General features: G+C 45.9%; 2 protein-coding genes across 2 annotated transcripts in view; one reads left to right on the top strand and one right to left on the bottom strand.

Moving 5' to 3' along the window:
- The window catches only part of LOC131937229 (putative glutathione S-transferase 7), a 231,547-nt gene that overhangs the window by 204,897 nt on the left and 9,311 nt on the right, over positions 1–17,339 (top strand). The gene's annotated exons all lie outside the window — the stretch shown is intronic.
- LOC131937227 (uncharacterized) lies at positions 5,001–15,927 on the bottom strand. Its single transcript, XM_059294484.1, has 4 exons — positions 15,919–15,927; positions 6,944–7,212; positions 5,303–6,319; positions 5,001–5,080 (listed from the first exon to the last, which is right to left on the bottom strand). Exons 2-3 carry the CDS (start codon positions 7,187–7,189, stop codon positions 5,417–5,419), a joined length of 1,149 nt encoding a protein of 382 aa, XP_059150467.1. The 5' UTR covers positions 7,190–7,212; positions 15,919–15,927; the 3' UTR covers positions 5,001–5,080; positions 5,303–5,416.

Here is a 17,339-nt window from a genome sequence, read left to right as displayed (position 1 = left end):
ACCACACCACCATCAGTCACCACCATCAAACACCACACCAACATCAGACACCACCATCAAACACCACACCACCATCAGACACCACACCACCATCAGACACCACCTTCAGACACCACACCACCATCAGACACCACACCACCATCAGACACCACCATCAAACACCACACCACCATCAGACACCTTACCACCATCAGACACCACACCACCATCAGACACCATACCACCATCAGACACCACACCACCATCAGACACCATCATCAAACACCACACCACCATCAGACACCACCATCAGACACCACACCACCATCAGACACCGCCATCAAACACCACACCACCATCAGACACCACCATCAGACACCACACCACCATCAGACACCACATCACCAGACACCACCATCAGACACCACACCACCTTCAGACACCACACCACCATCAGACACCACCATCAAACACCACCATCAAACACTACACCACCATCAGACACCCTACCACCATCAGATACCACACCACCATCAGACACCACCATCAAACACCACCATCAGACACCACACCACCATCAGACACCACCATCAAACACCACACCACCATCAGACACCACACCACCATCAAACACCACCATCAAACACCACCATCAGACACCACACCACCATCAGACACCACCATCAGACACCACACCACCATCAGACACCCTACCACCATCAGACACCACCATCAAACACCACACCACCATCAGACACCCTACCACCATCAGACACCACACCACCATCAGACACCACCATCAAACACCACACCACCATCAGACACCACTATCAGACACCACACCACCATCAGACACCACCATCAAACACCACACCACCACCAGACACCACCATCAGACACCACACCACCATCAGACACCACCTTCAGACACCACACCACCATCAGACACTACACCACCACCAGACACAACCATCAGACACTACACCACCATCAGACACCACACCACCATCAGACACCACCATCAAACACCACACCACCATCAGACACCACCATCAGACACCACCATCAGACACCACACCACCATCAGACACCACACCACCATCAAACACCACCATCAGACACCACACCACCATCAGACACCACCATCAAACACCACACCACCATCAGACACCACCATCAGACACCACCATCAAACACCACTATCAGACACCACACCACCAGCAGACACCACCATCAGACACCACACCACCATCAGACACCACACCACCATCAGACACCACCATCAAAAAACACATCCGCATCAGACACCCTACCACTATCAGACACCACACCACCATCAGACACCCTACCACCATCAGACACCACACCACCATCAGACACCACCATCAAACACCACACCACCATCAGACACCACACCACCATTAGACACCACCATCAAACACCACACCACCATCCACACCACCATCAGACACCACACCACCATCAGACACCCTACCACCATCAGACACCACACCACCATCAGACACCCTACCACCATCAGACACCACACCACCATCAGACACCACCATCAAACACCACACCACCATCAGACACCACACCACCATCAGACACCACCATCAAACACCACACCACCATCCACACCACCATCAGACACCACACCACCATCAGACACCCTACCACCATCAGACACCACACCACCATCAGACACCCTACCACCATCAGACACCACACCACCATCAGACACCGTACCACCATCAGACACCACACCACCATCAGACACCACACCACCATCAGACACCCCCATCAAACACCACACCACCATCAGACACCACACCACCATCAGACACCAAACCACCATCAGACACCACACCACCATCAGACACCACACCACCATCAGACACCACCATCAGACACCACACCACCATCAGACACCACACCACCATCAGACACCACCATCAGACACCACACCACCATCAAACACCACACCATCATCAAACACCACACCACCATCAGACACCACCATCAGACACCACCATCAGACACCACACCACCATCAGACACCACACCACCATCAGACACCACACCACCATCAGACACCACACCACCATCAGACACCACACCACCATCAAACACCACACCACCATCAAACACCACACCACCATCAGACACCACCATCAGACACCACCATCAGACACCACACCACCATCAAACACCACACCACCATCAGACACCACACCACCATCAGACACCACACCACCATCAAACACCACACCACCGTCAGACACCACACCACCATCAGACACCACCATCAAACACCACACCACCATCAGACACCACCATCAGACACCACACCACCATCAGACACCACCATCAAACACCACACCACCGTCAGACACCACACCACCATCAGACACCACACCACCATCAAACACCACACCATCATCAAACACCACACCACCATCAGACACCACCATCAGACACCACCATCAGACACCACACCACCATCAGACACCACACCACCATCAGACACCACACCACCATCAGACACCACACCACCATCAGACACCACACCACCATCAAACACCACACCACCATCAAACACCACACCACCATCAGACACCACCATCAGACACCACCATCAGACACCACACCACCATCAAACACCACACCACCATCAGACACCACACCACCATCAGACACCACACCACCATCAAACACCACACCACCGTCAGACACCACACCACCATCAGACACCACCATCAAACACCACACCACCATCAGACACCACCATCAGACACCACACCACCATCAGACACCACCATCAGACACCACAACACCAAGCTTTTATGTAATAATGCACTAAAAAGTAGAAAATAAATTATACACTACTATTTAAATAACTATAAAGAAAAGCGTGGGTCTCTTCTCAAATATTAGTAAAAGTATCCAATAGTTACTTAAGTAAGTGACCCACGCTTTTCTTTATAGTTATTTAAATAGTAGTGTATAATTTATTTCCTATTTTTTAGTGCATTATTACATAAAAGCTTGTTATTAAAACGTTTTTTTTTATGAATTTTTTTTCAGTACTTTACATGTTTTATTTATAATAGTTACATGACTAAAAACCATTGTCAAGTTTATAGCTAAAGTTTCAGTAAAGTATTATGGGATGGCGTTGTCTAGTGGTAAAGATCTAGATTGCTGACCCGACTAAAAACCATCGCGCGCCTATTGAACGTGATGACGAGCTTTTGACGTAGAGCCCCCCTCGCTCCACGCCCAACACGGCCGTGATGACGCGTGTGGATAGAACTGCCTACTAATTCGTTCTAAATTTTAATTAATTCATAAAAAATTAATTAGGCAACCAATTAAGTCAAATTGAATGTCACGATGCATTGTCTTCATGTCTTGACCCACGTACCAACTACGAACCGTACCGGTCAGAAGTGCCTGCAATTTCACACGGGCGTTTCAATCAAGACAGACAGACAGAGGAAGTGAGCTAAATAAAAGCTTGTAAAAACTCGATGTTTTAGCTCAACCTAAACGAAGCGGTTATCCGGTGGATAATATTTCTGCAGTATAACACCCATTACCCACGCTAGGCAATTTTCCCACAATCCCAAACTACATAAATTACGATTCATCTACTGGTATTTACGATTATTATTGTAAATGTAATGTAAAGTAAAATTATACGACACAAACACGGACATGTACGTTTTTTCACTGATATAAATACATGGGCTTTACCGGGTAGGCCTACTTCATTAGTTTAGGATCCAGTCACACCACAACAATAAAATACATGAACTAGTTGAATGTGGAGGAACATCAGTAGCGTTGTTAGTATTGGGTATTGTATAGGAACATTAGTAGCGTCGTTAGTATTGGGTAATGTATAGGAACATTAGTAGCGTCGTAAGTATTGGGTAATGTATCGGAACATCAGTAGCGTCGTAAGTATTGGGTAATGTATCGGAACATGTGTAGCGTTATTGTTAGTATTGGGTAATGTATAGCAACATCAGTAGCGTTGTTGTTAGTATTGGGTAATGTATAGGAACATCAGTAGCGTCTTTAGTATTGGGTAATGTATCGGAACATCAGTAGCGTCTTTAGTATTGGGTAATGTATAGGAATATCAGTAGCGTCTTTAGTATTGGGTAATGTATAGGAACATCAGTAGCGTCTTTAGTATTGGGTAATGCCTGGTGTGGTAACCCTGGACTGCATCGACCTAGTGACGCAACGTTAGACTAGTGTGGGTTAGGGTTATTTTAGCAACGTTAGACTAGTGTGGGTTTGGGTTATTTTAGCAACGTTAGACTAGTGTGGGTTAGGGTTATTTTAGCAACGTTAGACTAGTGTGGGTTAGGGTTATTTTAGCAACGTTAGACTAGTGTGGGTTTGGGTTATTTTAGCAACGTTAGACTAGTGTGGGTTATTTTAGCAACGTTAGACTAGTGTGGGTTAGGGTTATTTTAGCAACGTTAGACTAGTGTGGGTTAGGGTTATTTTAGCAACGTTAGACTAGTGTGGGTTATTTTAGCAACGTTAGACTAGTGTGGGTTATTTTAGCAACGTTAGACTAGTGTGGGTTATTTTAGCAACGTTAGACTAGTGTGGGTTAGGGTTATTTTAGCAACGTTAGACTAGTGTGGGTTATTTTAGCAACGTTAGACTAGTGTGTGTTATTTTAGCAACGTTAGACTAGTGTGGGTTAGGTTATTTTAGCAACGTTAGACTAGTGTGGGTTAGGGTTATTTTAGAAGTGATGGGCATGGATCTTTGTGACGTCATTTTAAGGAGCGGTAGGACGTTTTGATATAATGTGACGTTATTCAGGCATCCATGTAGAAAATATATACTTTTACCGGTGGGTGTGTCTTTAATACGTAGGTGTACCTATAGACGTTGGTGCACCTATAGACGTTGGTGCACCTATGGACATTACATACAAAAATGCACAAAATAAATCAACTCTGCTAGACATAGGGTAGAATAATCTATGACATTTATATGGATTCAGGACACAACAGTCAGTGAATGTCTGATCTTTCACTCCAAGTCTTGAACACACCGACTTGAACACCTCGAATTGAACACCTCGAATTGAACACTGACTTGAACACACCGACTTGAACACACTGACTTGAACACACCGACTTGAACACACCGACTTGAACACACCGACTTGAACACACCGACTTGAACACGCCGACTTGAACACACCGACTTGAACACGCCGACTTGAACACACCGACTTGAACACCTCGAATTGAACACACCGACTTGAACACACCGACTTGAACACACCGACTTGAACACTGACTTGAACACACCGACTTGATTGTTAGTTCACTTCCTCTCTATAAACCTCACTTCAATCTTTAGCTCACATTAAGCTCTTCATTCTGTCTTGAGATATTCAACCCCTGACCACCGTCTTGAGGTTCTCCTCCCCCACCCCGTCCCTGGGCTCTTTATTGACGTTACTGGAAGAGTTCATGTGGGCGGGGGTGGACGGCATACGGCCCTCGTGGTGGCGAGTCACGTGACCCAGGGAGTAAGCCATGGCTGCGTCCATAAACAAAGAGGAGTAGGCGGGGCTATGGTTGAGGACATGGGCGGGGCTATGGTTGAGGACATGGTCTTCGTGTCCTGTGTTCTTCATGTTTCTAGCCCCGCCCCCATACTGCACCTTGGCTCCGCCTTGTTTTTTCCTATTGGTGCTAAGATCTGCTGGGGCGGCGTAGTGGCCCTCCCCCTGGGACATCTGAGCAGCGCCGTAGTTGGCGTATTGCATGTAGAAGTCGTAGGGCCGTGTGGCCATGCCGCCGTACAGCGGGTAGGACGGGTTGTATTTCTCCTGGCCCGGGCCCCCCACGGACTTCCCTTGGTGGCCGGCTGGGGGCGAGAAGCTTTGGGCAGAGTTATTTCCCGTGTAGCACTGGACGCTGGGGGCCCAGCTGGGTGACGGGGTGAAGGGCCCGTAAGCCGAGGGTCCATACGGAAGGTCAAGGCTGTTGGTCTTGACCTTGGGGCTAGAGAGGGGGGGCTCGCTGCTGAGCCTCCTGTCCATGTCACAGTCATCTGTGGAAGAGTTGAGACTGACTGGGTACAGGCTCGGTGACGTAGAGGACACGTCATCAGCACTTCCGGCGCTCTCTTTGCGACGCCGCGCCTCGACCTGTGCGGCCCTGACCTCTAGCATGCACTGCTCCCGTTCCCCGGGGGTGAGTAGACTCTGGTCGGGCGGGATGCCGTAGCGAGCCTTGATGAGGATGATTTCCTTACGCAATAGCGCGTTCTGCTCTTCCAACAAGGCGACCTGGAGTTGGGATCAATGGAATATTTATTTATACGGGATATTGCTCATAACAGACGAGACAACACAAACAGGTGACTTTCATGTCCCCCCCCCCCCCCCCCAATCAGTTTCTTTCAGGTATATTTTCAGGCGCGACTACCTAAATGTAAGATTTTATTTTTAGTTCCTCGTTTTAAGACGCTGGTTTTAAGGCCCCGTGCAATAACCTAGTCAAATCAGAAGGTAAAAAACTTCAGCATCAAAATATCTCTCTACAGGGTCCACTGAGACCATAGACCCGACAAAAGGCCATAAAAATACATGGACAAAGTTTTTGGACTAGTCTAGATTTACTGTTTAGATCAGATGGACGTTATACACCAAACATTCAGTGACGTCATGCACCAACAACACGTACCTTTTGCTTGACGTCATGCACCAACAACACGTACCTTTTGCTTGACGTCATGCGACAACACGTACCTTTTGCTTGACGTCATGCGACAACACGTACCTTTTGCTTGACGTCATGCACCAACAACACGTACCTTTTGCTTGACGTCATGCACCAACAACACGTACGCTTGACGTCATGCACCAACAACACGTACCTTTTGCTTGACGTCATGCACCAACAACACGTACCTTTTGCTTGACGTCATTCTCCTGCTGCCTTTTGTTCTCCCGAGACCGTTTGGCCGCCATGTTGTTTCTCTTCCTCTTCTCCCAGTACCTGTCGTCCTTCTCCGTGTCTGGCACCAACCGCTTCATCTTCCTGTTGCTGGACCTGCCGGACTCTTCGTCCACCCAGCTGTCCGAGTCGGCCATGTACGGCTGCTGGTCCTTGGTCGTCTGCAACTGGCTCTGGTAGTGGCACGCTGGCTGGTTCATTGGGGAGCCGGACTCACAATCGTCTGCAAATACAGGAGTGGGCAGATGCCAATAAATCATACACTGCTGGAGGCCAATTTTCTCCGTAATTCTCTAAGTTGATGCCTTTATTTACACCCCCCCCCCCCCCTCCAACAACACGCCGAGACGCCCACCACGATGAAGCAACACTGAACAGCCAACAACCATAGCGTGTCTAGACAGGAAGTTGATCCATCCAATCTCTCTAGGTCGCGGTGACTGGCGGGAAAAGAAGATTCGCGCGCCGTCAACGAAAAGCAAAAACTTCTCGCCAGTTAGACAAGTACTAGATTATAACTTTTTTTTAATCATCTAATTTCAGTTTTACAATCAGTTGAGCACAGTTAATTATCGACATGAAATAACTACCTGAAATAAAACTGTCATTGTTTTGAAATATCAAGTGAAATGGTCTGGTGACGTATTACACACATTACGTAATACGTGTAGCATGCGTGCATTATGACGGAGGTATTGTTCGATCTCGGCTGTAGTGGGCACGATACCACAGCCTAGATCTAGGCTAGTGTTTCTTTCAGACTTCTAGACCTACAAAGCTACCACACCCGAGGTACCACACCACATCCATGGTACCACAGCCTTGGCCTTGCTATTAGTACTCTGTTTCTATTGTATTACCAAGAAATCATCAATCTGTCTTGACTGGTTATTCAAATATATTTTTTTACTGCTTGCAAAATGGTCCGTGCGATATTGCAGCGAGAAACATTGCAAGGGAGGCAATAAATAAAAAGAATCATTAGACAAGTTTTCTCTATATTCTCCCCTGTCCGGCCACTTAGTATTTTTGTAAAGAATAATCAATCATGTAATATATCTAGATTTAGTTCGTGAATGGATTTTGAAATATAGCAGGTTCATAGAAACGGTCGAGTTTATATCATGATAAAGTGAACAAGTCCAATACAAGCGGGTACCCAACATTCAATGTGTTTTGACGTTAGGAATGATTGAAAGTTCATTATTTTATCAACTGTTTATTTCGTGTTATTTAGTTGGTATTTAATGGCGGTGGGTAATACATTTATATCTAATTAGTTATTACACCAGCTATAACTAGAAGGTGTTACAATCGAACCCTACAACATTAGCAATATGCATAACGATATAGTCATACTAGAATAGCTAGACCTACAGCAATAGCTAGACCTTCGGCAATAGCTAGACATACAGCCATGATACAGCAATAGCTAGACCTACAACAAAAGCTAGACAGACGACATTATCAGCTAAACATACAACAGAATCCACCAAGAGCAGACATTACGTAACTAGAGAACCAACCTGTACGACAACCTCTAGCAGACATTACGTAACTAGAGAATCAACCTGTACGACAACCTCTAGCAGACATTACGTAACTAGAGAACCAACCTGTACGACAATCTCTAGCAGACATTACGTAACTAAAGAACCAACCTGTACGACAACCTCTAGCAGACATTACGTAACTAGAAAACCAACCTGTACGACAACCTCTAGCAGACATTACGTAACTAGAGAACCAACCTGTATGACAACCTCTCAAGGACAACCTGTCACACCAGGTACAACCACAACACAGTTTCAGGCAACCACAGCACACCTTGTGGTGTGTTGGTGTCTTACACAGAGAACAAATCATGGTGTGTTACACAGAGAACAAATCATGGTGTGTTGGTGAACACAATAATAACAACTCCGGCAAAATCTGATTATGGTCATCTTAGTGGTAGTTATTTGCTACGTCTAGTTGGTTGTGTTGGTGATTGTGTGTGGGTGGTTGTGTGGGTGGTTGTGTTGGTGGTTGTGTGGGTGGTTGTGTTGGTGGTTGTGTGGGTGGTTGTGTGGGTGATTGTGTGTGGGTGGTTGTGTGGGTGGTTGTGTTGGTGGTTGTGTGGGTGGTTGTGTTGGTGATTGTGTGTGGGTGGTTGTGTTGGTGGTTGTGTGTGGGTGGTTGTGTGGGTGGTTGTGTGTGGGTGGTTGTGTGGGTGGTTGTGTGGGTGGTTGTGTGGGTGGTTGTGTTGGTGGTTGTGTGGGTGGTTGTGTTGGTGGTTGTGTGGGTGGTTGTGTGTGTGGTTGTGTGGGTGGTTGTGTGGGTGGTTGTGTGGGTGGTTGTGTGGGTGGTTGTGTGTGGGTGGTTGTGTGGGTGGTTGGTTGTGTGGGTGGTTGTGTGGGTGGTTGTGTGGGTGGTTGTGTGGGTGGTTGTGTGGGTGGTTGTGTGTGGGTGGTTGTGTGGGTGGTTGGTTGTGTGGGTGGTTGTGTGGGTGGTTGTGTTGGTGGTTGTGTGGGTGGTTGTGTGGGTGGTTGTGTGGGTGGTTGGTTGTGTTGGTGGTTGTGTGGGTGGTTGTGTGGGTGGTTGTGTTGGTGATTGTGTGTGGGTGGTTGTGTGGGTGGTTGTGTTGGTGGTTGTGTGGGTGGTTGTGTGTGGGTGGTTGTGTGGGTGGTTGTGTTGGTGGTTGTGTGGGTGGTTGTGTTGGTGGTTGTGTGGGTGGTTGTGTTGGTGGTTGTGTGGGTGGTTGTGTTGGTGGTTGTGTGGGTGGTTGTGTTGGTGGTTGTGTGTGGGTGGTTGTGTGGGTGGTTGTGTGTGGGTGTGTGGGTGGTTGTGTTGGTGGTTGTGTGGGTGGTTGTGTTGGTGGTTGTGTGGGTGGTTGGTTGTGTTGGTGGTTGTGTGGGTGGTTGGTTGTGTTGGTGGTTGTGTGGGTGGTTGTGTGGGTGGTTGTGTTGGTGGTTGTGTGGGTGGTTGTGTGGGTGGTTGTGTGGGTGGTTGTGTGGGTGGTTGTGTGGGTGGTTGGTTGTGTTGGTGGTTGTGTGGGTGGTTGTGTGGGTGGTTGTGTTGGTGGTTGTGTTGGTGGTTGTGTTGGTGATTGTGTGTTGGTGGTTGTGTGGGTGGTTGTGTTGGTGGTTGTGTGGGTGGTTGTGTTGGTGGTTGTGTGTGGGTGGTTGTGTGGGTGGTTGTGTGTGGGTGTGTGGGTGGTTGTGTTGGTGGTTGTGTGGGTGGTTGTGTTGGTGGTTGTGTGGGTGGTTGTGTAGGTGGTTGTCTATATAGTTGTCTTTGTAATGCAACTTGTCTTCGTGTTTACCGTTACTAGCCTAAAAATGTCTAGAGAATGTTTTAAAATACTGATGTACACAAGAGATTGCGTGGGGTCTGATACACCGGTCTAGTCAGTCACGGGCTAAAGACAACCATCCGACACCATCTGTCTGACAACGACACCATTAACACCATCTAATACCATCCGACCAAGAACCAGTTAACCACTTACGTCATCAACTAGCGATACAAATCGCCCGTAAATCAGCTGAAAGCTATTAGCGCCCCCCCCCCCCCCCCTGCGGATAATGGACCTGCCCGGCCAGTTGTTACGTGTACATAAAAGCAGTGGGGAAGCTGGTTAGTCCATTCAGCGGGGAGGTGTTAATTGTCTAATGGCGACTAGGGGTCATGTGGCGGGCGGTGACGTAACATCCAATAGACAGGTCGTTTGGTCAAATAATCCAACTGATAGAGGTAAGAATTGCGGGGGGCGCCACAAAGGCTTGTCGACGCCGTGTTTAGCTGTGTGTACATATTTAAACAAGTATAAACATGCAATAGTAAGTTTATATTGACGTGTAGGCTACTGACAACAAGGTACTACAAAATGTGTGTAGTCCAAACCTATTTATAGACCGGTGATTTTACTATCAGAGAGAAAGCGATTATTAAGGGGGGGGGGGCGCAATCCATAAATGACGTCACACTCCTTGCGGACGAGGGAGATCGTAATTTTGTGACGATGTGTGACGAGGGGGAGTGGGGGGGGGGGGTCAGATAGTTTGACGTCACACTTTTGCATTTAAAAATTAAATATTACAAAAATTACACTTCAACTTTGAGGGGAGGGGGGGAGGGGGGTTAAAGGCTAGGCTGTGACGTTATTTTATGGGAGATCATCTGATTTTTTGTGACGATGTGTGACGGCGGGGAAGGGAAGGAGTGGACAGAGGTATAGCGAGAGGGGGGGCGGGGGGCATATGTCCCCGGGCGCCGACCTGGGGGGGGGGCGCCAAATTGAAAGTTTGAGGGGGGTGTAAATGAAAAGTTCGAGGGGGGTGTGCAAATCGAAAGTTTGAGGGGGGGATGCAAATCGAAAGTTTGTCCCCGTGCGCCGGGTAGGGTCGCTACGCCTCTGGGAGAAGACCCCACTGCTGGCCCCACTGGTGGCCCCACTGGTGGCTGGTGGCCCCACTGGTTGCTGGTGGCCCCACTGGTGGTTGGTGGCCCTACTGGTTGCTGGTGGCCCCACTGGTTGCTGGTGGCCCCACTGGTGGTTGGTGGCCCCACTGGTGGCCCCACTGGTTGCTGGTGGCCCCACTGGTTGCTGGTGGCCCCACTGGTGGTTGGTGGCCCCACTGGTTGCTGGTGGCCCCACTGGTGGTTGGTGGCCCTACTGCTGGCTGGTGGCCCCACTGGTGGCCCCACTGGTTGCTGGTGGCCCCACTGGTGGCTGGTGGCCCCACTGGTGGTTGGTGGCCCTACTGGTGGCCCTACTGGTGGCCCCACTGGTTGCTGGTGGCCCCACTGGTGGTTGGTGGCCCTACTGCTGGCTGGTGGCCCCACTGGTGGCCCCACTGGTGGCCCCACTGGTGGCCCCACTGGTTGCTGGTGGCCCCACTGGTGGCTGGTGGCCCTACTGCTGGCTGGTGGCCCCACTGGTTGCTGGTGGCCCCACTGGTGGCCCCACTGGTTGCTGGTGGCCCCACTGGTGGCTGGTGGCCCCACTGGTGGCTGGTGGCCCCACTGGTGGCTGGTGGCCCCACTGGTGGCCCTACTGGTGGCCCCACTGGTTGCTGGTGGCCCCACTGATGGTCCTACTGGTGGCCCCACTGGTGGCTGGTGGCCCCACTGGTGGCCCTACTATCACAACATTGTATTATCCGGTACAATAATAAAATAGACGGGGGGGGGGGCCACAATTATTGGAGCGGGTAGGCTGATATCCTCACTAACCACCCCGGGTGGCACCCCACCTAGTGACGCCCTAGGTCTATGTAACACATCTGAACATGAATTTATCACGGCATTTTTAAAGTGGACGTTCTAGACGGTTCTCTGGCCTGCAGGTGGACTGCTGGACAGCCGCTCTAGCCGGGTCAGTTACAGCTGGGTCAGTTACAGCCGGGTCAGTTACAGCTGGGTCAGTTACAGCCGGGTCAGTTACAGCTGGGTCAGTTACAGCTGGGTCAGTTACAGCTGGGTCAGTTACAGCTGGGTCAGTTACAGCTGGGTCAGTTACAGCTGGGTCAGTTACAGATGGGTCAGTTACAGCTGGGTCATGGGGTTTTCTTTCTAGAGGGACCCTGTGTTATGGGGTCGTGAGCTCATGGGGTCGTGAGCTCATGGGGTCGTGAGCTCATGGGGTCGTGAGCTCATGGGGTCGTGAGCTCATGGGGGTCGTGTGCTTGACTTTCAGTGATAGCATGTGATATGTGGGATCAGTCAAGTGGAACATTATCTGGATATAACACAGGTTGAGTGGGCGGGGCTCTACTGCAGGAAAACAAACAGCCATCTTGAGATTATGTGCGCATGTCCGGAAGTTTATCCTTTCGTTAATTCTCTCAGACCTTCGCACCCCCGTGTACATCATAGCCAGTGAGAGATTGGATACTCAAGTAATATGTCCCCCTAAAGGGTAGCTAGCTTGTTAGCTTTATGACCCTACATTGTAGCTACTTTACATTGTAACTACTTTGTTAGTTATGACCACTACATTGTAACTACTTTGTTAGTTATGACCCTACATTGTAGCTACTTTACATTGTAACTACTTAGTTATGACCCCTAAAGGTTAGCTAGTTTGTTAACTTTATGACCTTACATTGTAGCTAATGCTAGCTAGAGAAAAAAAGCTCCGCCTACTAAGATTAAACTTACGAGAACAAAATGACCTACACTACCCGCTCAAGGTCATTGACTTACTTTAGGTCAGCGAAAAGACCTGTGTAGATGGATGTAGTTTGATCGAAGGGTTCCAACGATTGTTTACTTTTCAAAATGTGAAATCATCAATTTATTTGCTGTGACGTAACTAAAAAACACGTGATGTAATATGACGTAATACAAGAATTTTTGTTGTTGCTAGAGATGGACAAAACGTCTTGGTATGTAGTCATCTATTGATGGGATATTTGCTTATAATCTAGGCTAATCTATCGGTGGGATATCTAGGCTAATCTATCGGTCGGATATCTAGGCCGTGTATTAGTGTTCAAAGATTACTTCCATCTACTCGGGGAATGAAGAAAGTTGTTCTGTAAAAGACTGTTTTATTTGTTATGGTACAATATGTTGTAAGAAATGTATTGACAAAATGATCTGATGTTGAACAGTTCGTAAAACATCCTTCTAGCTAGACCTCGACATCTAGAGCGATATAAAAGCCTGAAAGTCCTAATCAACTTTGGACGTGGTTAAGTCATTGTTTAGCCTACATTTGAATAAAAACATCTGATAATTTCTGGGTAATTTAAATTCTGCCAATGTTTTACGCACCTTGTCGTATAAAAAGATTCATCTAAAAAGTTTCATCGTTTATATTTTGGTCTAGAGCTACTACAGACAAAAATGTGAAAATTATTGATTGACTTAATATTTATATTGGAGCTAGACTTGGCAATACATTTCAGCTACCGTTCAAATTATTAAACCAACAACTAATTAATTTCAAGTGTTGATTGTCATTTATTTACTATCAATCATCTGGACCAAGCTAATATCCCCACTTATCTACAGCAAGCCGGGCGTCATATGGTTTCAGTTTGTCCTAGTCAGGCCAGGCGTCATAGTCTAAGGTTTTCAGTCTGTCCTAGCCAGACGTCATGTCAGTAATGTTTAACAGTTTAACTAGGCTGATATGGTCGTCTATTCTGGACCAAATAAGTAGGCAGGGGCGGAACTACAATGCCGCCAGACCCCGCTATGGGGGGGGGGGGCACGTCATTTAGGGGCCCAAAGCCGACCATAATACATTTTTTTAATAGTTAAATTTTTAAAAAATGTTCTTGCATTTCTGACTTGATGGTTGTTTTTTAAAAAGATTACCGTAGCTGCGTTTAGATTATCTTTATTCTATAGACACCACCCCACGCTCTTGTATATTCTTTTTCCCTTTGTTTTTAAACCACCGCGAAAGCCGAGTCCTCTTTCTCCTACAATGAAACTTATCTAAGATAAGCAAACGTTCAAACCACTTCCATGACTTATTTCCCTTCTTTAAATAGTCAAAAACGGGTGCTCATAATCTCCTTTTCATAGATTTAAACTAAAAAAAAATTAAAAAGCAATAATTACTTCTCTTAATTATTATTTTTTTAACTTACTAAAGAATGACATTGTATAAAAAGGAAATGTATTTAAAATTAATAATATAAATAAAAAAAAAATAAACATAACACGAGAAACCATTACTTATACAAAGCGTTCATGTTTTATATTCTATTGACCGACTGGAAGATATGAGGCTTTGAGGAGAGATCATAAAAACTGATTTTCAAAACACTAATGCAGGGGTCGGCAACCTGCGGCTCGCGAGCCGCATGCGGCTCCCTTGATATCAAGATGCGGCTCTCCAGCTCTTTGAACAAATACTAATAATCTTAATAAACAATAAAATATTTTAAATTTCCGCCTCAAAAGGTTGCCGACCCCTGCACTAATGCACTTACACACATGACCAGTTGTTGTAATTTGATATAATTGAAATAAAAAACAATTATTCAAAACCCGAACAGGCCAACAATGAGTATTTATATATATAGGCCCTATATATATATATATATGCCCTATATATATATATATATATATGCCCTATATATATATATATATATATATATATATATATATATATATATATATATAGGCCTATATATATATATATATATATATATATAGGCGGGGGGGGGGGCCTAAAAATTTGATTGCGGGGTGGCCCTTTTTTTCTAGTTCCGCTTGGTGCCTGAATAATATTTATGCTTGGTGCCTAATTATCATTAATTATACTGTGCCTGTTTATTAATTATGATAGGTGCCTAATTATCATTTATTATAGGTGCCTGATTATTAATTATGATAGGTGCCTGATTATCATTTATTATAGGTGCCTGATTATTAATTATGATAGGTGCCTAATTATCATTTATTATAGGTGCCTGATTATTAATTATGATAGGTGCCTGATTATTATTTATTATAGGTGCTTGATTATCCTATTAATTATGATAGGCGCCTGATTAATTTTTATACTTAGTGCCTAATTATTATCTTATTTAGTACTGTTAACTTTACAGGTACGTTTTATCCCTTTTAAGATACTAAGATACTGATGGCCCGCGCTAATTGGATTTTAGTTAGGCCCTATCTAAATTAATTAGCCAATAACATTCAGCTTTCTTGCACATATTTACAGCAGCAATAACGACAGGAACTTTTTTCTTATTGGTCGATAGAATTTAAACTCGCATTTGGTTTTTGAAATAAGTAACCATTGACTCGATTATCTGAAACATTTTTAATTAACTAATTACTAGTCCTGTGTAACTAAACATAACTGAGTCACGTTTAGTTAGGCTATGGAGGACCTAGACTCTATATTAATTAGGCCTACACGAAGCCTTGCCCACCAAGAAACTAACAACAAAGAGACCATCTAGGCTAGTCGTACCTGCATGTGATCCGGTGTTATGGGGCATCTACTTTATAGGATGTTCAGCTTTCTGCTGCTGTATGCTGTAGTATGCTGTAGTATGCTGCTGTATGCTGTAGTATGCTGCCTTGTCTCGTGCTCTATGCTGCTAGCGTCCAGCAAGTGACCAGCACGAAATGAACACACTGACCACACCACCTGCCCTCCGTGCGTGTAGCACTGTGTACCGCGATGGCCAGTCTGACGTAAGCTTGGCCGGTTGTTACGTCATGACGTCCCGACCTTGCTACGGTCTAGTAGCGGTGAAAGCTGGGAGTGTGCCACACAAAGGGGTGGGGTGGGGGCAGAGGGGTGGGGGGCTGTGAATCTTATGGTTGGCTACATGAGAGGGTCCGAGCTATTCCACTGGTATATCGTGTACAGCAATCTGGTCCGGTCAAGTAAATGAGAGTGGGGGAGGGGGAACGGTCAAGGGCTGGCAATGAGGTGGGGTAGGTTTTAGGCACATACATAGCCTACATACATACATAAATATAACAATTCTACGTACATAGCACGCATATACATGCACACAGAGTTACCCACTTATATGTTGAACACACGGGAGAGAAAAAATAGTCACAGAAATTGGTCGAAGAAATATTTGGATTTACTTGTTGAAAATTGTAAAATTGAGGGTATTTATAAATATAAGGGGTTTTTTTTTTCGTTTTTTTTTCTTTAACATGAACTTTGAAGTCATTATGGTTTATAATAATAATCCTACTTTTATCTTCTGAATAAGTAATAATCCTGATGGTTTTACACAGCAGCCTCCTATTTAGTTACATATTTAATTATTTATTTGAATACACGGTATAATAATTAATTATAAAAATATATTTAGGCACGCCATGGTGTGGTGTGTTTGCCGTAGGCCTTTCATCGGTCGGCCTGGTCAGCCCACATTGTGTGTTGTTGACGTTTTGCTTCAGCTAAACACCCGACAAGGTACAATGTCGGTTGTTTAGCTGGGTCCTCCGCTTTGTGATGTTATGAGGGTGATAAATGTGGGCGATAAAAGGGTCAGAGCTATTGTTGCCACGAGTTGAGGACAACAAATCACGTGACTTCTTCCCATTTCACACTGATTCAAAGTTGGTATTTTAAAAAAAACTGAGTAGGTTGGAATATTCTACTTAATTCTATTCTATAACTGAATTAAAACCTACATACTTCAGACTAAATAATTGTATGTGTCTTACCTTACAAACACAACCTACGCACATTTAACTAAAATGGTTACATTACATTTCGGAGTGAATGTTGATTTGAACTTTCTGAAAACAAAAGTATCAACAAATTCCCTGCGGATACAATGTGTGACTTTTTTCCTACAATCGTTTAGCTCTGCTAGAGTCACTCTATGACGTAATTCTACTTACAATCTTCAAACATCG

Source organism: Physella acuta, unplaced genomic scaffold, assembly GCF_028476545.2.
Source record: "Physella acuta isolate Inbredline_101_S28 unplaced genomic scaffold, ASM2847654v3 ptg000204l, whole genome shotgun sequence".
Lineage (NCBI taxonomy): Eukaryota > Metazoa > Mollusca > Gastropoda > Physidae > Physella > Physella acuta.
Note: the sequence above shows the minus strand (reverse complement) of the source record. Positions and strands in the feature narration are given on the sequence as shown.